Source organism: Saccopteryx bilineata, chromosome 3 (assembly GCF_036850765.1).
Source record: "Saccopteryx bilineata isolate mSacBil1 chromosome 3, mSacBil1_pri_phased_curated, whole genome shotgun sequence".
NCBI lineage: Eukaryota > Metazoa > Chordata > Mammalia > Chiroptera > Emballonuridae > Saccopteryx > Saccopteryx bilineata.
In genome coordinates this window covers 188,506,573-188,530,247 of record NC_089492.1, presented here as the reverse complement: position 1 = coordinate 188,530,247, position 23,675 = coordinate 188,506,573, and the positions used below count along the sequence as shown (strand labels likewise).

General features: G+C 41.9%; 1 protein-coding gene across 4 annotated transcripts in view; it reads left to right on the top strand.

The window, feature by feature from the left end:
• LYRM4 (LYR motif containing 4) overlaps window positions 1–23,675 on the top strand; it is a 159,597-nt gene that overhangs the window by 105,094 nt on the left and 30,828 nt on the right. Inside the window, exon 4 of one of the 4 annotated variants that reach the window (XR_010730405.1) lies at window positions 2,099–2,251. The exons of 2 other annotated variants lie outside the window; for them this stretch is intronic. Coding sequence is in view for 1 of the 2 variants with exons in the window: in XM_066268422.1 (XP_066124519.1) it covers window positions 2,099–2,137 (39 nt within the window). In the remaining variant the exon portion in view is untranslated. Of the gene's footprint in view, window positions 1–2,098; window positions 2,253–23,675 lie in introns of those variants that run through there. One more of the 4 variants, XM_066268422.1, reaches the window with a different exon arrangement.

The window sequence follows — 23,675 nt, the reverse complement described above, 5'->3', positions numbered from 1 at the left end:
AATTACCTTTTCCATAACTAGTTTTCTCATTTTTTCATCTCTGTTTTGTACTTGAGAACATGTAGTCACAGTGACTTGTTCAAGGCCACAGTTCAAGTATACACACAGATCAGGACTAAGGTCAGAGTTCTAATCTCAGGACCCACTTCAGCACCATGAAATCACCCCCCTGTTAAACTGCAAGTATCTGATAGCCTTGGGCTTTTAAAGGCTTGCGCTTCTCCTTTGTTGTTTCATATTTTCAATAAATGCCTGCTCAGTATAGTGCAAGGCATGAAGTGAATGACAACAGGTGTGGTCCCTAACCCCAGGACCTTGCTCTCTGGGAGAACAGACATTAAACAGATAAGCACCCAGATGGATATATATATTAAGCAGAATTAAGGAGTGCTGTTCAGGAGTGCTGCCTGAGAAAATGACCAAGGATGCCAGTCAAGGACATCTTCTCTGAGTAAGTGACATTTAATCTGGGACCAGGCGATGAGTAGAGGTGAATTAAGGGGAAGTGTGGGGAAGGTCATGTATTCTGAGGGAGATAGACTATCCAGAGACCTTGAGGGCTAAAGAGCTTGGCACATTCCAGGACCTAGAAGAAGACAGAGATTGTTTTCTTGCATTTAGTCCAAGGGCCACTAAAAAGTCCTTCATCCTGGCTTCCACATTCCAAGCCACTCTGTTCACATGGGAAGGAAATCTTTACAACCTCAGTTGTGAAATGATTTATGACAGTGCAGCTCATTAATGAGACTTGGAACTTCCAGAAGAATTTGGTTTAACAAAGTGGCATGCTGCTGTTTCTTTGGAAAAATAAAAGAGCAAAGAGAACTGAGACAGAAAGGTATAACTTATCCCCCAGGTCAGTGGTTCCTGAGGTCACTTATGAGCACAGAGAATTATGTACTGGGGAGAGGTGAACAAGCCTTACTTCTCTGCACTGAAATATTTTATGAATGTGAACCTTTGTACCTTTGTCTCCTCTTTCTTCAAATGAAGATTAAAAGCAATCTGTTGCTTCCCGGTCAGGGAACCAAAAAAAGAAAAAGAAAAGAAAAAAAAAAAAAGCAATCTATTTATGGCCCTGGCCGGTTGGCTCAGTGGTAAGAGTATCAGCCCAGCATGTGGAAGTCCCAGGTTCCCCAGGGCACACAGGAGAAGCAACTAACTGCTTCTCCACTCTTCCCTCTTCTGTCTCTCTCTCTTCTGCTCCCACAGCCATGGCTCTATTGGTTTGAGCAAATTAGCCTGAAACACTGAGGATGGCTCAGTGGCCTCTGTCTCAGGCACTAAAAAAAAATGGCTTCATTGATGAGCATCAGCCCCTATTGGACATGCCGGGTGGATACCAGTCGGGATTGCAGGAGTCTGTCTTTCTGCCTCCCCTCCTCTCACTAAAAATTTTTAAAGAAAAGCACTCTATTTATAAAACAGTCATATGAGCATATGTAAAATATAACTAAGCAAATCCAAGGACTCTTTTTTGCTCAACCTAGGCAGTATGTTTTGTGGATACTGCTAACCCACACTTTAAACCATAACTTTGTATTGATTCCCAAACACTCTTACACTTGTGCACACTGGCATTCTGGGTGAAGTCCTGAGTGATTGTTCATCAGTAGCTTAATCAAGTAGTCAGGCCCAAGTTCAGGTTAAAATGTTTAACATCATCAGAAAAAAGAAAAAGAAAAATGTTTAACATCAGCTAGACTCTTGACTACCGATGTTTATTTCCTGGAAGATGTTTAACTGGTTAAAGAAAAGGAAATCTCACATGGGTCCTTGTTTGGTTAAGGTAATAAAAAGAGTTCACATAGAACATGAATATATGTTTACATTGCTAAAACAAACTTCATCATAGCAAAGCTTACCTGTCACTGCATCATTAAAGTGTAAACCTCAAATCTACTTAGTAATATCCATGATTACATTTTCTTGAAGACCATAGGGGTTCATCTGCCAACCAGGTGAAGCCACTGCCTCTTGGAGGAGAAACAGTGGCAAGGTCATCCCATCAGTCTTCACGCTGTCTTCCCACATGCCATTCCATTTTTTGGTAATTGATCCAGAATGACCATCTCAGTTGGTCCCTCTCTTCTTGCAGGTCCCTGACATGAGAATATGTTGCAACAACTTGATATAACAAGTCCAAGGCTGGTTAATCCAGTTGCCCAGAGACCTCCTGGCTCTAATTTGGCAACGTCCAACCATAAAAAAATTTTAAAAAATAAAATAAAGGCAAGTCCCTGACTCATGGTTGTTTTTTTGTTGTTGTTGTTGTTTTTTTGAGTGAGAAAACCTTTTCCAAAGGCTCCAGCCATCCTCCCTGCTAGTCATATTGTCCAGAACTGTGTTATATGACTGTCCCCACACCGTTCAGTAAGCAGAGAGACTGAAACCTTCAGTGTCATCAGTGAAGACTGACACCATGGGACTGGAGAGAGACTGGCCTCCCCTGAGGCTTACAGGATGCTGAAGCACTTGGGGCTTTGATTTGAGGGAAGGAGATGAAGAAGGGGCAGCCGGGAATGGGTGACCACTGGTCTCAGCCACAGCAGGTTTAGTATGTGGATCCTGAGAACTTGTGTTTAACAAGTTCCCCAGGTGTTGCCTGGTGGTACTGCTGAAGTGCACTTGGGTTTGCATCCTGGCTCTCCTTTACCAGCTCTGTGACTAGATAAATTACCATGTTTAACTTTTCCGCATTTCTCACGGAGAAATAGTGAGGCTAAAAATACCTACTTCAGAGATAACATGAGATGTTAGATAATATACAAGCCTGTCCTTCAATCCAAGTAAAATCAAATCTTCATAAGGACAGGATGTTAATAAGGGGCCTCTCAGCACTGTGCGCAGTTCGTTTGCCTCCCAGTCTACTAGGGCTGACTGGGGAAAGGCTCCTAAACTGCTGCTGAGCTCACAGGCCAGCAGCAGAGGAGTGGATGAGATACCCAGTGCTGGAGCAGCCGCAGTCTAATGAGGCAGCAGGGACAAGTGCACCGTACGCAATGAGAGCAGACTCGGATGATTTGGGGGTGAAGCCATAGTGTCAAGCATATGCGCTAGAGGGATTACGGTAATGAAAAGAACTGTACAGTTTGATAATGGAGCCATATGTGCAGGTAGAATATCTAATTCAACAGAGATGATTGAGGGCCGTAGGAAGGGCATGACATTGGGAGTGGGAAAGGACATGGTACTCTGCTGTGTACAGAGCACATGTGCATGTTGCCTCATGCTTTTTGCTATAGCCAAAGGGGAGAGCACAGAGAAAGAACAGTTACGCTTATAACTAACAATTATTATGTGTTTGCTGTGTACCAGGGATTGCTCTGGAGAGAATTTAAAGGTTGAATATGCTGGTTTGAGGGCTCAAGAGATACGTCAGGTCTAGAGGTACAGATTTAACAGTAACTACTGTCTTGGTGTGAGTATAAATGAGAGCACAGGCAGTGAGTATTTATTCAGGACACATTGGTGGCCTTGCTGGTGTTTTGTACTGTTCATATATCAGTGTGCATAAGGAATGAAGACATGTAACATTTATTCTTCCTTGGCAGCCATCTCTTCTGTGACTTTTTCTATTTTCTTATAAAGACTAGGGTCATACTGCTTTCCTTTCAAATGAAGCTCTTTTTTTTTTTTTTTTTTTTTTTTTACTTCGTGGGCAGGAGGGCCTTAGCCATTGCAGAGAAAGGCCATGCCCCATACATGGCCCTCACCATCACAGTGATGGGAAGTGTGGACTTTGGTGTCAGACTCAGGTTTTGGTTCCGGCTCCTTTTGGTCTTGGCTCTATCGCGTATCAGCTGTGCAAAATTGAGCACATTTCTTAATCTCTCTAAACCTACTTTTCTTCAAGATGAAAATAATATCTTCATTTATTATAACTGCATTTTTCTTTCCTTCTTCAAATGGAGAGACAAAAGGGGAGACAAGTATGAGAAAGAGCAGGGAAAAGCGTGCCTCGGACAAAAACTAACATGATGTTTCAGTGACTAAAGCTGGAACACCAGCATATTGTGTGCTTAAAGTGTCGCTAGGCATTCCCCCCAGGACTGCTTGTCTCTTGGTCCAGGACTGCTTGTCTCTTGGTCCTTTCCGTAGGAACTACGTGCCTGAGGCTGCCATTCTGCCTCTCAGACACATTCCCGATGCATGGTATTTCCCTCTCTGGGGGCCACCCCCTTGAGCCGAGTCACACCGTGGGTTTATGCTAGCAGTGTGGCTCATAGAGCGTCACTATGCGTCAGACCGCAGAGGCCTCGGAAGTCACGGGGCGCAGCCGTGCTGGGGGCGTGCGGGAAGGGACTGCACGAAGGACCGCAGAGGCCTGGCCAGAAGTGGTCAGTCAGCAGTGGGAGCAAGCCCCGCCCATGCCGCTTTCAGCTCCTTCTCCCAGCTCCTTCTAGCTCGGTGTCTGGGATGCTGAAGGGACTTCCGACATGGACTCTCTTGAAACGGGGTAAAAAAAAAAAGCCATGATTAAAACCCCTGTATGAGAATTTCCTTTTTAATCTAGTTGACTTTTTTTTTTTTTTTTTTTTTTTTTTACAAATAAGCCGTTCCTTTTCCTTTTCCAAGCCGAGGCTAGTCCCCTACCCCGACCTCACACTGAAGACGGAGTGCGGGAGTGCTGAACAATAGGATGAGGGGGAAGGCCAGGGAATGCAGTGGAAGCTCAGGGAAGCCCTGCGTAGCTTCGTCTGCAGGACTCCAGCTGACAGACGTGTGTTTTCCCTAACACATGCGTGTAAGCCACTTCCGTGATGTCACGTCAGATGTCTCTCGCCCTAAGCATTTCTTTTTCTGGGGTCTGAAGCAGCTATTCTGGGAGGAAAGCAATTTGATGTCAGGGGCTCCTTTGAGCTTTGGGAATTGGGGCTCAGAAGCTTGGAATTGGAGCTCAGCTGCTAGTGGAAAATACACTGTGAATGTTTTATTAAGTAATGCATATATAACATTGAACAGAATCCAAATACATAAATCACTTATACAAAGAGGCTACCTTCCAGCATTTCAGAGCCCGGTTGCCACAATTGCTCACAAAGTCCTCTGTTGCCATCTGCTGGTGAAACATTTTATTATGCTGTTAAACCCCATTGTATATATTTTTAGTTCCCTTTTCCCTCTTCGTAGTCCTTTGGCATGCAGGTTTTTCTAGTGTAAGATTTGCCCCCACCAAAACTGAAATGCCTGTGTTTTTGAGGATTTCCCAGGAGAACTATACTACTCTTTAAAACTCAGTCAAGACAAAGAGAACAGGATAGACAGAGGTGATAAAGCCAGTCTCTTCATCTTGGCTTTTAACAAGTCTTTGTGGATGTGTAGGTACTCTGAAGTCAGGCTCCAGGTTGGCCTGCATCTCAAGGCCAAGTACCCAGTCCTCAGTTGGTCTTTACAATGGGTCCTATAGACCCGGCTATCTAGCTCCCAATGCCTGTATACCACAATTAAGTAGGAATTACTAGTATCACCATTATAACCTGCCCATAAGTCAGTATGAGCTCACATGAATTGCAGTAGAAAAACCTTACCCTGGGGGTTGCCATGAGTCACCAGAGCCAAATGGTAAATTCATCCACCTGGATGACACATAGTTAGATAATTATTGGGTCTCTTTGACATCAGTTCAAAATGGCCATTATATCCTGAATGACAATGGTTTGCCAACAAGGCATCAGACTCTAATACAAACAAGATATTCCATATGGCCATGAGTCTCGGAGCACTATCATGTCACCTTCTTAAGTGAGTTGTCAGCATCACCTGAAGTGGCATCACTGCGGTCTCACCAGCTCTGAAACAATACATAGGACATCTCAGCTCCTTGAAGTTTCATGAAAGGTTGGATAGAGAATACCCACTTGGTGACTCAGACAGAGGAGTGCTGACAGGACACAGTGCCTGCTATGCAGCCACAATATGGATGTTCTGTGAAACGTGGCAGGCAGGCAGAGGGCCACGATCAGAGATGATAGTGCTCTTTTTAGGCAAAAGTGTTCCAAAAAACGAAATTAAGAGCAGAGTTGCTAAAGCATTCTGGGTTCTTCACATCTGGGCATGGCTGTAAGCCCCCAAAAGATGTTGTCATTTAGCATTGTCTCCCAAGACACTGGTGAAGTTGTGGGTGGGGGTCATGTTTGAGATTTAGAGGGAAAATTTTAAAACAGAGTCCTTTACTTTAACTATAACCTACAGAAGAGAATGTGGAATGATAGAAGATTAGACATGAAAACCAAGAAGTTTAGTAAGGACTATTAACCCAAGGACTTTATTTATTTATTGCTACACAATTAATCACCTCCAAAATAGTGACTTAAAACAACAATCTTCACTTTTTACAACTCCCATCTTCTGTAAGTCAGTAGTTCAGACCAAGCATATCTTGTAGAGAGTGCTGCCCAGCGACCAGGCTTCAGCCTAAAGCATCGAAAGCCTGGGGTGGAATCACCCCACCCACTCGCCCGTCTGGCCCTTGTTGGTGGCTGTCAGCGAGGGTAATCAACCACAACGTACACTCACAGTACCATGGAGCCCAGGTTTCTTCAGAACATGGTATCTGGGCTCCAAGGACAACAGTCCCCAAAGAAAGAGATGAGCAGAAATCATATTGCCTTTATGACTTAGCTTTAGAAGCCATGCCATTGTCATTTCCACCATCAAGATGTATTGGTCAAAATAGTTCAGAGCCTTCCTTGGTTTAAACAGAAGGGACTTAAATTCCTTCTCTAATGGAGAAATCTCTGGAAAATACCATCTGCCATACCTGTCTTAATTTGTTGTCTATAAGCCCATCCTCACATGTGTACAGCAACAGAGTGTAGCATGTTATATGCCCTCGGTGACCATTATACAGGTTTGTGGTGGATAAATAGGAGGGTCAGTGGGCTGGGTCTAGTTCTTATTCTCTCTTCAATTTACAGTTGGACCTGATCTTAGATTCTCTGGAGCAGTTTTCCTCTCCAAGAGAACAAAAAGACAGAACTCTAAATCAGTGATTATTTGTTTTTGTTTTTTTAAATACCCTGATACACATGCTTCAGTGGTCATGGGGTTTGCTACAGCAGTAATTCTGAATGAGAAGGGGATGGTAAAAGTTTTGAAAAACGCCTCAAAATTTTTAATTTCCTGTCCACCTTTGAGAATCCTAAATTAGCGATCTCTAAAATTTCTTTAGCTCTGATCTCTGTGTGCATCAAGACCTTAGACACATCCCTTGGACCTTTTAGGTTTTAGTTTCTTGCTCTAAAATGAAAGATCTGTGAAATGATGGGTTAAACCTTTCTCAGCTTGCAGGTGTTTGGTTTTGGTATTCATTGGGACATGACGAGGTTCCTGCCTACACACCAATTCTGCTTTGCTGTATGGATACATGACACTACAGAAGAAGTCCTGTGTTAACAAGTTCCTGCCCCCCTTATGGTTATCTGAGATGGTTTCCTTTCTGTGGGATAAACTGTACAGTGGCTTTTGTAGGAATCACTGGACTCTCCATTTAACAGAGAGGCCAGGTGATTCGTCCAAGGTCAGAGGGCATATTGGTCAGGGTTCTCCAGAGGAACAGACCAATTGGATGTAAAAGGGTTTATTATGAGGAATTGGCTGAGTGAGAAATCCCACAGTCTACAAACTTCAGACCCTAGAAAGCCAGTGGTGCAATTCTGTCTAAGTCCAAAGGCCTGAGGAGCAGGGGTGCCAGTGTTACAAATCCCAGTCCAAGGATAGGAGAATAGTAGGTGAGATGTCCCAGCTCAAGCAATCAGGAGAAAAGGAGTGAATTCTTCCTTCCTCCACCTTTTTTCTCTTCAGGCCCTCAACACTGGGAAGGCAAGCCCATGACTGAGGTCACCCGTTAAAATGTTGCTGTCACCTGGACATACCATCACAGATACCCAGAAACCGGTTTTAGTCTGGGCATTCTTTGACCTGCTCAGACTGACACAACTAACCACCACAATAGCAGAGTTAAGTGGCCAATCAGGCAATTACCTGAGGCAGCATACTTTACTGTTTGTGTGAGATCATTCTTTTCATAGAAAAGATGTAAACATGAGACCTTAGATCATATCACCACTTCACCTCTACCATCTCCATTGTTCAAGGATGGGCCTGTTCCCTAGACAGTGCCATCTGCTTTTTTTGTTCCACAAATATGACAAATGTTAATTATCCTTATGAGGATAAACTTTTCAGACATGGAAAATATAACCAAAGGTAATCATTATTACACATGGAGATTCTTTAGTATGATACCTGGAAAGCAACAGTGTTTGAATACATGTAGAACTACTTGTTTTAAATACAAGTTAACAGGTTTTTTTAATCTACCAGGTTAGTTAGGAGGTAGAAGGCAGCAGAAAGAAAACTGGACTGCTACATTTCCATGTAGGAAAAGAGAAAGGGCCCAGATTTTGTTTCAAATTTCCCTCTTTTTTTAGTTGTAGTAAGATACACATAACATTTACCATCCTAACCATTTTTAGACATACGTGTTATATTTTGAACAGACTCTTAAGTGAGTAATAATATGAGAAATGCTAGGTATCCCATGCTCACAAGCAAATCAAGCTGAGGCACAGATAACCTTTCTCAGCCCAACTACAAGCTCCATGCAGGTCCCCAACCACAAATTGAAAGTGCCTGTGAAACCCCAGGAAGTACATTTGCTAGCACATCGAAGTTTGTCTCCACCTACATGCTGATCTCCTTCAATGCTAAAGCCCCAGATAGTTTGGATATACTCATCACATACTTACAAATTACTCTTCCTCCAGACATTTTTTAAGTTTTCTCACATTTTAGTTAAGCTTTATTTGTTTAAACAGCATCTTGTATGCCTGACCTGTGGTGGCGCAGTGGATAAAGTGTCGATCTGGAACGCTGAGGTTGCTGGTTCGAATCCCTGGGGTTACCCCGTCAAGGCACATATAGGAAGCAACTACTACAAATAGATGCTTCCCGCTTCTCCCCTCTCTTTCTCACTCTTCCTCTCTTTCTCTCTCTCTCTTTCCCCCTTGTAGGGCAGCTGTGTTAGGCTTGCTCGCTGTTTACTGGTTGCAAGCCCTTTGCCTGATTAGTGCGTGAGCACATGGCAGAGGCATGTGTGCAAAGCCTATATAAGGCTATGGGTGCTTGCGCTCGAGAGAGAGAGAGATGGGGAAATCACAGATGTATTGCCGGCCCACTGCTGTGAGGGGCCATTTTGTTGTTTGTTTGCCTGAGAGGCGGTTCACCTGCCTGTGTGCTTGTCCGCCATTGTGAGACTTCATTAAACAAAATAGCCCAAATCTTTCCAGCTCCACAGTTTCTCTACCATCTGCCCAAATTCAATGTGGACCTTCCTGGCCTCAGCCACCAGCATTACATCTGGCATAGTGGGCAGGATTCAGAGCAGATGGGTATGGAGCCGCCAACACCCTTGAAGGGTGGGGTAAAGAAGTAGTCACTATTCTCCAGCATATGGTTCCCTATGGCTGTCCTTTTGCAGACCGTGGGCTGGCTGTTTTTTACAGCATTGCGGGAGGAAACCAACTGCTCTCTGTGTGAGAGGCGGCTGAGGTCGAGAGCTCCAGGGTGAGTTGCAGACCCAGTGGCAGCAAGGGCTTGAACTGAAGTGAGCACTGGAGAAGGAGGCTGAAAGGGTCCATGAGTTGCAGTTTGCCCTGGAGTTTGAACGTTGGCAATGGCAGTTGTTGGAGAAACAACTGTGGGTTCAACTTCAGGCCGAGAGCCGGCAGCTGCAGGAGCCGAAGATGGAGCTGTGCTGGCAGAGTGGCTCTGAGTAGGCGGGAGCAGACATTTCCAACTGCTCTTCTGAGGATGAGGAGGCTTGGGCTGAAACTGCTGTCTGCACACTCAGAGCCCGGCCGGTGGTCGCCAAGAATGTAAAGACCCAGCAGCCAAGCGTCCCTCAGGGGCAACCACAGCCTCCTCCCCAGATAGTGGAGCACTCTGTGGTCTGGCCCCACACCCAGGCAGGGCTGTTGAAGTTGGGGGTGAAATTCAGGCAGAAACCTATTGAGCCCCTAGCAGCCTGCTTCGTGGATGGCATAGGGGTGGATGGCATCACGTACTCCAGAACAGAGGTGGACCATAAGGCTGTGAGGTGCCCGTGCTGCCCTTCTGACTAGTAAGGGAAACTGGCCTGTGAAAGTTACCCAAACACAGGTGTGGGTAGATTTGATTACAACTGGGGCAGATAGGGGGAAATTAGATGGCAAGCCTAATAAAGTTTTGTTGGAGCTTTGGCGGCAGCTTGAGTCAGAACAGAGGTTCCAGCTGCTGAAAAAGTGGAGGAAGCAGGTGGTCACAGCATCTGCCAGGAAAATGGCTGGTGTTCAGGTTACAGGACCCCCAAGACCCATTGTCCCAGTTTGAATAGGGAGAAAGGCGAGGGACGTGTCCAATAGGGGTGGGCGGGGTCCAGTGGCCCCATGTGTATTGGCAATCCACTGGTCCTCTTCTAATGTGCAGCAGGTGTTGGCATTAGAAGGTATAGGTGCTTTTATTTACAGCAGCAGCAGCTAAGAGAACTGTTAAGGTGACACAAGCCTTGAATGTGTTTGACCCCGCCAGGCCCTGTGAGCTTGTTGAGGGATTTGGATGGAGCTGTGGCAATGGATAGCACACTATGGAAAGGTGCTGAGGTCCGTATGGCTAGTTGCCTATAATGGACCTTTACCTTGGTGATTCGCACAGATGGCTGGGCTGTCTATTGTGGATTGACTCTTAGACTGTGACCAGAGGGGGGCACCGGCTCCCTTGATGCATGGACACATGACTCATGGACAGTACTATAAGAGACTCTGATGAGGGGGGGGCAGCTCTGGTTGACGCCCTGCTGCACCAGGAAGCTGCTCTCATCCAGTTGGACAGATGCACAAAGGACACTTTAAGGTTCAGTGGACATGGCCTGGACTGTATAGGCCCCCCACCCAAGATGGGTGGCCTTGTTGGCACTGTGGGGTGGGGAGTTATACATGGATGGGCCTCCAGTTAACTCCCTGGGCAGAGTGCTCAGGGAGACATTGTGAAAGGCACCTTTGTCATTTTTGGAATGTATGTAATGTATCTATTGTGAAGCGAGCAACCCTAAAGGGGTGGAATGTGGGGCAGCCTTACATAGGCTTGCTCTCTGTTTACTTGCTGCAAGCACTTTGCCTTATTAGTGTGTGAGCACATGGCAGAGACACTTGTGCAAAGCCTATGTAAGGCTATGGGTGCTTGTGCTCTAGAGATGAGAGATGGGGAATCACAGATGCATGGATTGCCTGCCCGCTGCTGTGAGGGGCCATTTTGCTGTTTGTTTGCCTGAGAGGCAGTTTCCCCTGCCTGTGTGCTTGTCCAACGTTGGGAGACTTTATTAAATGGTAATGACCCAATGTTTTCAAACTAAACACTTACTGTTATGTAATTCTCCTCAGTCTCCTAACTCCAGTTTGTATTTTGGCAAATACAGTGTAAACACGTCATGAATTGAACTTGCTATTCTGTTGCCTAACTTTGAAGTGTATTGTTGATCAAAGTTCTAGTGATGATACTTTAGCCATGTTTATAGAGTCCTGGTGATGCGACAGTTTGAACTTTGACTCCATTTCCCTCAGGTGTTGGGCTGGCAGCATGACCCAAGGCTCTGCAGTTCACTAGCTCCTGTTATTTGGAACAGGCTGCTGGCCTCTCCTGTCTTCCTATCACTACAGCAGGGATTGTCATACCCATTTCCTAAGAATGTCACCCAGTTACATGCCCACAATAGGTGCCTGAAACTTAGCACTCAGTGAATGGTATTGTTCGTCTTTGGGGACCAAACTCTCTCAGACTTTATCTGTAACAACCAACTTTGAGGTCCTTCTCCAGTTGTCAAAGTACTATTTCTTTTAGACTTGGAAATATTAACATGATTACAGAAAGCAAAATTTCTGTGTCACTTCTATTTAAAACCTCAAAGAACTTTTACTTTCTGTTAACTGTTAACTGTCTTTTTTTGTTAACTGTCTTTTAGTTTTCTCTTGTTTACCCCTAGACTAAGCCCAGAGTCACGTGTGCCAGCCGGTTTGTCTTCTGTTGCATCTTGGTGTTTCCTTGAGTTTTGAGTGGGGTTATGTTCAGATGCCTTATGCAGTATACAAATGTCATAAATAGATTTTTTGTGATGTGGTCAGCAAATCACTCATAAAAACCCTCATTATTCTTATAGCTTACTGATTTACATTTCTGAGAAAGATAATTTTTTCTGTATATAAAATTTTTGGCTGAAATTTTTCCTTTCAGCATCATAACATTTCTCTGAGCCCCTTCTCCACCATCAGTCTTTTTTGAATCCTTTTTTAATTCCTGAGCTAGCACAATTGTTTCTCTATGTGTAGTTTGTGGGGCCACCACCATGCCCAAGGCAAAATTAAGTCTGCATTCCTCAAGTGTGTGAGTAATACAATTGGGAGAGGTCAGATATTAGACAGAAATATGACATTTTTTCTGCAACTAATGTGAATGATGAGCCTCCTGTGTAACTTATTGCTGGAAGGAGAAAAAAAGGTGGGATTTGCAGGAGGAATGCTCCACATCCTCCCTCAAAAATGTATGTAATTTGGTTGCTGGTCCCCAAGGCCACTTGCAAGGACAAAGCCTATCAACTTTTTTTTCCCCCACTGATATGAGAGAAGAAGGGAGAGGAATAGGGGAAGGGAGGTGGGAAGGAAGAGAGAGAAAAGCATCAACTCACTGCTTCACTTGGTTGCTCCATCCAGTTGTGCACTCATTGATCGCCTCTTGTACATGCCCTGACCAGGGGTCAAATCCATAACCTGTGGCATGCCAGGTTGACACTTTATCCACTGAGCCACCAACCAAGGCAAAGCCCTTTTTACTCCAGTTTCTGACTAGAGTGGATATATCCAAAGAAGAACAGGAGTTTTGTCTCTTTTGAGAAGAGGTCAGTCAACAAACAAGTAAGTACTTTTAATTATAAGAAGAGTAACAGGACATTAGATGTAAAATATTTAACTGTCTATCTTCCAGGGAAAATTATTTTAAATACAATTGGACATACAAAGGAATACCACCAGCCAGGTAGCAAAGTCTATATTTAAGGGACACTAGATTTCTCAAAAGAAGGAACTTAAAGAAGATGCTAACTGTTTTTATACACCAACAATGAACAGTCAGAAAGAGAAATTAAGGAAACAATCCCCTTCACAATTACAACCAAAAAAATAAAGTATCTAGGAGTAAACTTAACCAAGGAGACTAAAGACTTGTACTCGGAAAATTACAAAGCATTGATAAAAGAAATCAAGGAAGATACAAACAAGTGGAAGCATATACCGTGCTCATGGTTAGGAAGAATAAACATCATTAAAATATCTATATTACCCAAAGCAATCTATAAATTCAATGCAATACCAATTAAAATACCAATGACATACTTCAAAGATATAGAACACATATTCCAAAAATTTATATGGAACCAAAAGAGGACACGAATAGCCTCAGCAATCTTAAAAAAGAAGAATAAAGTGGGAGGTATCACACTTCCTGATATCAAGTTATACTACAAGGCCGTTGTACTCAAAACAGCCTGGTACTGGCATAAGAACAGGCATATAGATCAATGGAACAGAACAGAGAACCCAGAAATAAACCCACAGTTCTATGGACAACTGATATTTGACAAAGGAGGTAAGGAAATACAATGGAGTAAAGACAGCCTCTTTAACAAATGGTGTTGGTAAAATTGGACAGCTACCTGCAAAAAAATGAAACTAGATCACCAGCTTACACCACTCACAAAAATAAACTCAAAATGGATAAAAGACTTAAATGTAGGGCGTGAAACCATAAGCATCTTAGAAGAAAACATAGGCAGTAAGCTCTCTGACATCTCTCGGAGCAATATATTTGCTGATTTATCTCCACAGGGAAGTGAAATAAAAGACAGGATAAACAAATGGGACTATATCAAACTAAAAAGCTTTTGCACAGCTAAAGACAACAAGAACAGAATAAAAAGACAAACTACACAATGGGAGAACATATTTGACAATACGTCTGATAAGGGGTTAATAACCAAAATTTATAAAGAACTTGTAAAACTCAACACCAGGAAGACAAACAACCCAATCCAAAAATGGGCAAAAGAGATGAATAGACACTTCTCCAAAGAGGACATACAGATGGCCAATAGGCATATGAAAAAATGCTCAACATCACTAATCATTAGAGAAATGCAAATTAAAACCACAATGAGATATCACCTCACACCAGTCAGAATGGCGCTTATCAACAAAACAACACAGAATAAGTGCTGGCGAGGATGTGGAGAAAAGGGAACCCTCCTGCACTGTTGGTGAGAATGCAGACTGGTGCAGCCACTGTGGAAAACAGTATGGAGATTCCTCAACAAACTGAAAATCGAACTGCCTTTTGAGCCAGCTATCCCACTTTTAGGAATATACCCCAAAGACACCATAGAACGGCTCGAAAAGGAGAAATGTACCCGCATGTTTGTGGCAGCATTGTTCACAATAGCGAAGATCTGGAAACAGCCCAAGTGTCCATCAGAGGACGAGTGGATTAAAAAGCTTTGGTACATATATACTATGGAATACTACTCAGCCATAAGAAATGATGACATCGGATCATTTACAATAACATTATACGGAGTGAAATAAGTAAATCAGAAAAAAAACTAAGATGAATCCATACATAGAAGGGACATAAAAATGAGACTCAGAGACATGAACAAGAATGTGATGGCAACAGGGGTGGGGGGTGGGGGAGGGGGTGAAGAGGAAGAGAGGGGTTAGGGGAGGGGAGGGGCACAGAAAACCAGATAGAAGGTGACAGAAGACAATTTAACTTTGGGGGAGGGTTTTACAGCACAATCAAATGTCAAAATAATCTAGAGATATTTTATCTCAATATATGTACCCTGATTTATCAATGTCACTGCATTAAATTTAATAAAAATAAAAAAAAGAAGATGCTAACTGTCCACAAAGCAAGATTATAAACTATACACTGGGACAGCTTTTTAAGGCTCACTGAGTGGTGCCAACCCTAGGAGTTTGGTTTCTGACAGTCTGGTACTCTCCTGACAGATCCTGGAAGAAACAGTTCTATATTGGGCTTAAAAAGAAGAGGCAATATAATCTAGTAATTCTACCCCTAGGTATATACCCAAGATAATGAAAACACATGTCCACACCGAAAGGTGTACAAGCATATTCACGGCACACTATGGGCAATAGCCAGAAGGTGGAAGCAACCCTATACAAATCAGTCGATGAATGGATAAACAGAAATGGGTACCTCCATACAGTATTATTCAGCCATAAAAGAGTGAAGTACTGATACATGGCACAATGTGGATGACACATGAGAATATTATACTAAGTGAAAGAAGCCAGATAAAAGGGCATATATTGTATGATGTCGTTTTTATGAATTCACCCAGTAGGGAAACTCACAGAGACAGCAAGGAGGTTATAGTTGCCAGGAGCTAGGGAAGAGGGGAGATGGGGTGTAGGAGACGACTAATGGGTACAGATTTTCTTTCGGGGGGTAATGATAAGAAGTGTTTGGACAAAATGAAAATTGATTATAATAGACAACTATGAGTATACTAAAAGCCATTCGCTCAAACACTTTAAATGAGAAGATTTTATGGTATATGGGTTATATCTCCATAATTATACCCCAGGAAGAGACAGAGTTATTTCTATGCATAGCTTTTTACAGCAAGAAATTAAGAAAGTGTAATCAGTCTTCCTACAGGTGTTATTACCTTGGGCAGTTTAGCATGTTTTCGCAGAGGGCTGTACTTAGAACCTATGGGACTCACCTTAATGTAGGCACCACTTTTCTAGCCAACACCAGGACTCCTTAAACGGAAGTAAGTAATCTAGTTAATAGAAGTCATTCATGGAATGCTGTGCACCAAACATTGTTTCAAACATTATCAGCACTAATTTATGTAAGAGTCATATTATTTCCTGCTCTAGGCAAGGAAATTGAAGCTGCAAGTTTAGGTAATATACCCAGGGTTTTAGAGCTAGTGAGTGGCAGAGTACATAAACCACATTTGTCTTAGGACAAAGCCCAGGATCCTAACTGCATATTATCTTGCCTTCCCTCATCTCCACCTCCACCCAGCCTGTTCTAAAAAACAGGAGGAAACTGTGGGCAAGTTGTTATTTAGAATATTGATTTGGTTTTTAAAATACCACATGATCTAGCAATTCTACTTCCGGGTATATGCCCGAACTAATTGAAAGCAGGGACTCACACATATTTGTACGCCAGTGTTCTTGGCATTATTCACAATTGCCAAATGGTGGAAGCAACTCAAGTGTTCATTGACAGATGTATAGCTAAACAAAATACAGCGTATACAATAGCATATTATTCAGCCTTCAAAAAGAAGGAAATTCTGACATGTGTTACAACGTGGATAAGAGATAGAAGCCAGACACAAAAGGGCAAATGTTATATGATTCCATTTACATGAGGTAACTAGAGTAGTCAACTTCATGGACAGAAAGTAGTATGGTGGTTATCAAGGGCTGGAGAGAACAATGGTGAGTTGCTGTTTAATGGGTACAGAGTTTGGGAAGATGAAAAAGTTAAGATGGATGGTAGTGGTCGTTACAAAACAATGTGAATGTACTTAATACCATGGAACTGTATACTTAAAAGTTGTTAAAATGGCAAAAATTACATTGTGTGTATTTTAACACAATAAAAAATTTGATGCCCTGGCTGGGTAGCTCAGTTTTTGGTTAGAGTATCGTCCCTATATGCCAAGGTTGCAGGTTTGATCCCCAGTCAGGGAACATACAAGAAACAACCAATGAGTGCATAAGTAAATGGAACAAGAAAAAGTCCCCCCCCCCCTCTGTTCTTCTTCTTCTCCCTCCTAAAATCAGTTTTAAAAATTATTGGGTTAATTTCAAATTCTAGATCTGGAAAGTTTTTTTGAATGGGTTCAGTGGGGAAACTTAAAATCTTGTCCTTGAAGGATGCAAGCCTGAGGCATCCAGAGTGAACCCAGCCTAGGAAGCTGATTCCATTACCTTAAACACTGCACTTGGAGTGAAGCTGCACTTTGTTCCAGTCCTGATAATTGACAAATAAGAAATGTATATATTTAAGTGCAGTGTGATATTTTGATATATTGTGTAACTATTACCATAATCAAGCTAATTAAATATTCATCACCTTAGTTATCTTTTGTGTGTGTGTGTGTGATATATTACCATTAACTACAAGATGGGGCAAAAGTAGGTTTACAGTTGTTTTGCATAGTCACAACTGTGAACCTACTTTTGCCCCACCCTGCCCATTAAATGTCTAGAAGTAATTCACCTTATAAGTCAAAGTGTGTACCCTTTGTTCAGTATCCCTCTCCATCCCCAGCATTCTGCTCTCTGTTACTAGGAGTTAAACTTTTCTTTTTCTACCCAAATATGTGAGATCATGCAGCATTTTTTGTGTGTGTGTCTGGCTTATTTTACCTAGCATAATGTCCTCCAGGTTCATCCATGTTTTCACAAATGGCAGAATTTCTTCTTTTTAGTGGTCTAATAAGATTTTTAGTGTGTGTGTGTGTGTGTGTGTGTGTGTGTGTGTGACATTTTCTTCATTCATCTATTGATAGACACTTAGGTTGTTTTTATATCTTGGCTATTATGAATAATACTGCAGTGAATGTGGGAGTGCAGGTATCTTTTAAGATACTGATTTCCTGGATCACTGGTAGTTCTAGTTTTAATTTTTTGAGGAATCTCTCTCTTGTTTTCCATAATGGCTATACCAATTTGTTTTTTTTACTTTTTATTATGGAAAAGTATGAACATATACAAAAGTAGACATAATAGTATAATAAGTTTCATATATCCATCATCCACCTTTTATAATTATATACTTATTGCCAAAGGTATTTTATATATATGCCCTCCCATACTATTTTGAGAAAAACTATATTTATATGAAACTATTTTAGTATATTTTTGAAAAAGGTAGATTCTTTTTTAAAACAATTATAACATTATCATGCTTAGCAAAATATTTCCTTAATATCATCAAATATACAATGTTAAAATTTCAAATTACATCATGAATATAATATTTTTAACTGTGTGTCTATGTATGTGAATTAGGATTCAAATACATAAGTCCTGGATGACATGCCTCTTAAATTTCTTTTCATCTCTAGGTTTTCCCATAATTTTTTCTCACTCTTGTTTTTCCCTGTAATTCAATTACTAAAGAAGTAAGTTCTTATGCTTGTATTTTGCTGATTTTATTTTTGTTTCCTCAATTGATAAATACTAATAGTTGGATTGTAACCAACTGGGCCCTTAACCTTGGCTGGATGTCAGAATCACCTGGGAGCTGTAAAAACCCTGACTTGCGGAGACAGTTTGGCAGTTCCTAAATAAGTTAAACATAAAAGTGCCATGTGACCCAGGAATTTCACTCCAAAAGAATTGAAACAGTTGTTTAAACAAAAACTTGTACACAAAATTGCGTAGCAGCAATATTCACAACTAAAAGGTAGCAACAAGCCAAATGTCCTTCAACTGAAGAGTGAATAAACAAAGTACGCTGTATCTGTGTAATGGAATTCAGCCTTAAAATTAAGGCAGTTCTGATACATGCTACAACTTGGCTGAGCCTTGAAAGCGTTATGCTAAGGAAAAGAAGTCTGACCCCAAGGATATGTATTGTATGGTTCTATTTATATGAGATATATAGACTAGGGAAATCCTGAGACAGAAAGCAGATGAGTGGTTCCCAAAGGCTGGAGGGATAAACCATGACGAGTGACTGCCTGATGAGTATGACATTTTTTTTTAGGGTGATGAAAAATTTTTGGAGCTAGATAGTGGTGATGGTTATACAACATTGTGAATGTCACTATTGCCACTGGATTGTACACTTTAAAGTGGCTTAGTGGTAAGCTTCATTACATATTTTACCACAAATTTTTACCAATTCTAAAATGTAGCCCACTAAACCAAGTAAATCATAATATCTTAGGTGTGGTTTAAGCACCAAAATATTCTAAAGCTCTCCACAGGATGCCAATATACAGCCCCGGCTGGATTTCAAGCCTTCTTTGTGGGTGGCAGTAGTGGTGCTGTGATACATTTAAATTTGTGCCAGTCTGCCTGACCAGGCGGTGGCACAGTGGATGGAGCGTCGGACTGGGATGCGGAAGGACCCAGGTTCAAGACCCCTAGGTCGCCAGCTTGAGCGCGGGCTCATCTGGCTTGAGAAAAAAAAAACAAACTCACCAGCTTGGACCCAAGGTCACTGGCTCAAGCAAGGGTTGTTACTCGGTCTGCTGAAGGCCCCTTGTCAAGGCACATATGAGAAAGCAATCAATGGACAACTAAGGAGTCCCAACGAAAAACTGATGATTGATGCTTCTCATCTCTCTCCGTTCCTGTCTATCTGTCCCTATCTATCCCTCTCTCTGTAAAAAATAAATAAATAAAATTTTTAAAAAAGGATTTTAAATTTGTGCCAGTCTATTCACTTTCTCTAGGGAATAGCCTTGTCTCTCTGGCTCCTATCAGACAGCAGATGCTGTCAGAAAATGGCTGTCTAGAGTCATGCAAAATGTTATTCCTTCCTTCAGAAAATAAAATTTCAAAAAGCTGTGAAGAAAAAGACCATCTTGCAATGACCTGATTTTTTTCTGTTAATATGAGAAAAAGGGCCTCTATTTCTAACTGCCGTCCAGATGTGTAAATGGTGGCGTAGCCGACAAGATGGTAGCGTGGGGATGAGTGGCACCTTGGGCTGCCCAGCACAGGAGCCAAGGCAGACTCAGGTTCCGCTCTGGTCATCTCTCAAGAAAGCCTAGGGGAAGAGGCCAGATAAGCAGTACTGACTCCTCAGGAAAGGCAGTGAGCTTTCTTGTGTCATGTTTCTGATTCAGAGACGGCTGGCGCTGCCACCAGTCCTGTGGAATCTCAGCAGTGCTTGCCCCCTGCCACAGGAAGGAAGAACAGGCCATTCCTCAGCAAGGGTCGCTTCTCATGAGTGCAGATCAGAGCACAGCCACGGCTCTGCAGTGGCTTTGGCAAAGTTGCAAATAGGTTAGATGTGGAGGGGCGTTCTACTTCTTTGTTTCAGCCAACTTCCTTTTCTGGCAAAATCTGAATAAACTCAAAAACACTGGACAAGTGGCTCCCTGCTCCCCGTGGTGCCTCGCAGAGCTCAGTTCTGTCTGTGATCCAGGAAGTGGGCGGCTCTCGGGTTTCTCTGCACAGTGCTCTGCAGTTCTCACCCTACAGTTCCATTTCGGAAAAGACGTGCTCCTGAAGTGGAACTGCACATTAAACTTGGAAATCACACTTCATCTTTCTCAGCTTTCTATAGCCCAGACGAAGTGGCCAAAGGACTCTGCTGTTTGAATACCATGGGATTCCATTTTCAATATTAATTAGAAAACCAGCAGACACTTTTTCAGAGGAAGTACACTGTAGTAAAAAGATCATAAATTTTATTCTGACCCAAATTCCCTCACCAACCCTCTTTCTAGAGTCATCTCCAACCCAGGAGCTTTGATGTGCTTGTTTAACTCTAATAAAGTAATAAAGCTCAGTTTTGGAGATATATATAAATATATATATATAAATATATATATATATATATATATATATATATATATTTATATATATATATATGATTGTAGATTTTGGAATCAGAAGACTTGAAATGGAATATATCAGCTCCAGAATTCATTTGCCAGTTGTAAAAATGTAGACAGGTTACTAGATTTCTCTGATTCTATTTACTCATCCATAAGATGTATGTGAATATTAAGTATTACACAGAATGTTTTTACAAGCTCAGTGAGGAGCTAAAAGCACCTAGGCCTGGCACATGCCCAGTAAATGCTACTTTTACAAATGTGTTGCTAAATTCGTAAAGCAAGTGACCCTCAAACTTAGTTCCAGAAAGGGGAATAGAGTGCAAACATGCCTTCTTTCTTCACTATGGGGATGCCCTAAAAGCCACAAGAGTTGAATACAGTCATGGAAAATTGCTCAGGGTTAAAACAGATTAAAGTTAGGATCTGATCATAAAACTTGATCTGTCGACTAGGGGTCCATGCCTGGTTGAAGATAAAGGTGTAAGTTAGGGATAAAGTTATGGGGCCAAGGCGTATAATGATTGCCTCTTAATCATGAATTATATCCTGCTTTTATTTCCAATTTAACATTTATTTTCCAGGTAATTAAGTATTTTTCTACAATGTCATTTTTAATAATTACGTAATAAGAATATACTATAATCAAAAGTTATAGGCAGCTGTGAGGCAGCTAATTCGAAAATCTAATATAAAGTAAATTAACCTGAGAAATGGAAAACTTTTTAATATTTTCTTTGGCCAAGCCTTTGATCAATTTTTTAATGCTTATTGTTTATAAATACTTTATGGACAAATTTTTAAAAAATATTTACTGGCCTGACCTGTGGTGGCGCAGTGGATAAAGTGTCAACTCGGAATGTTGAGGTCACCAGTTCAAAACCCTGGGCTTGCCTGGTCAAGACACATACAAAAAATACATATATATCTTTTCTTTGAGGATGTATGTGTATTTAGCTTGTTTATCACATTATGCAAATCCTTCTACATCATTACCTTTTTAAACATACTACTTTTATTCGGTTTTGAAAAAGGAATATCAAAGTTCCCCAATATAATTTTATTTTTAGCAGTTTCTCATTTCAAATACTTTAGGCTTTATATATTTAGCTACTGTCTTACAAGTTTTGTGCTTACAAGTTTATGACTGCGGCATCTTTTTTCTAAATGTTGTTTATTATTCAGTTTAGTGCTGTTAGACTTAACTCTGCCTTGTCTAATGTCAGTATAAACTGGTATTTTTCCCCAAATGTGCTTAGTATATCTTATCTCTTGATTTTCAGTCTTTATCACTCATATTAAAGTTGTTTGTTAGTCCATTCACATTTCATATAAGAGCTGATAGAGTTTATTTCTTCCATCTTATTCTGTTATTATAGTTTATTTTCTCTTCCTTTATTCTTAGTGGTTTTATCAAATAGCTATTAATTTCTTTTCCCCCTCTTTTATTAGTTTGGGAATTCTATTTTTCTGTGCCCTTGATGATTGTCTTCTGTAACCTAATGCTTATCATTAGAAGCATACTTTATTTTTACTATTATTTGAAAAGGGATACCTGTTTTTCCCATCAAGACATTCTGTTTCCCTACGTATATAAATTTCATAAATGTGTTGGTCGCTTAGTTGTTTCCACCAGCATCTCTGTCAGTGCTCTTGCTGTGCCTCCTTGTCCACCTCTCCCGGCAACTTGACTTTAAGGAGCCTCTTGGGTCAGCAGTCTCTCTGGCTCCTAGATTCCCTTAGGTGCATTGTTATTTTTGTCATCTCACTGGGATTCAAGTCTCTGGTTGTTAAAGTGCCCTAAAGGGCTGCAGTTTGACAAGTGATGAAGGGAAGGGTCCCCTCCTCCTGGGAACCAGGGGATAGCAGTGAGGCAGCAGCTCCCTGTCTTCCTGTACCCAGGTTCCCTTGGGCAATCTCAGCCTCCGGACCAGGCACCATTGGCCTTGCTCTTCAGCCCCTCCTTGACTGTTAAAACCCACTTATGAGAAGCCAGTGTCAGCCAGATTCCCAGGGTCCACAGACCTCCTCCAGTCGTACTCATCCCAGAATCCCCAGTGCTGGTCTGCAGGTCCTGCATGGTCCCTAGAAAGCTCTCATGAACTCTTCCTACCACGCCCCGCTCCCCAGCCCAAGACCTGCCTCAGCAGCCGCATACCTCTCAGAGAGGCAGAGGGGATGGATTTGCTAGTGGGGGAAAGCGTAGCATATCCCGCTCTCCAAATTCCCAGAGTCCCTCTCTCTAGTATTCTTAATAGATTTCAGATTTACTTTCTTTTTATAGTGAGAACCAATCAATGTTTAGAACATAATATATATATATAAGAAAAGCATATTCCAAGTACTTAACCAACTTAGAATCAAGACCTTTTAGAGCATGACCTCTCTCCACCCCTATTGGTGTCTTCTCAGTGCTTGATCTTGTCACCTTCACCTTGGCCTTTGTGGGTTATCTTGTGCTGTCACTTCTCCCATCCAAGTACTAACCAGGCCCGACCCTGCTTAGCTTCCAAGATCAGATGAGATCAGGCGCATTCAGGGTGGTGTGGCCTTAGACGGGCTGTCACTGCACAGACGGGCTGTTTGTGCAGTGTGTCTGGTAAAGTAAGATGGACCTAGAGCTGTGTTTTCACATTTCCTACAGTAAGATATGTTAAAGTTTTAAGAATTTTGTTTTCAATGAAAACTATAAAGTATGGTAGGCTGAATAATGATCCCCAAAGATGTTCACGTGCTAATCCCTAGAACCTGTAAATGTTACCTTTTATGGCTACGGGGACTTTGCAGATATAATTGAGTACGTATTTAAGATGGGAGATTAGCCAGGATTTTCCAGGTGAGCCCTCATTGTAATCAATGTCCCTATAAGAGGAAGACAGAGAGAGAGTTGACTACAGAAAAGGAGATGTTATGACAGCAGAGGCTGGAGTAATGTATTTTGAAGATGGAGAAAGCAGCCGCAAACCAAGAAATATAGGCAGCCAATAGAAACTGGAAAAGGCAAGGAAATGGG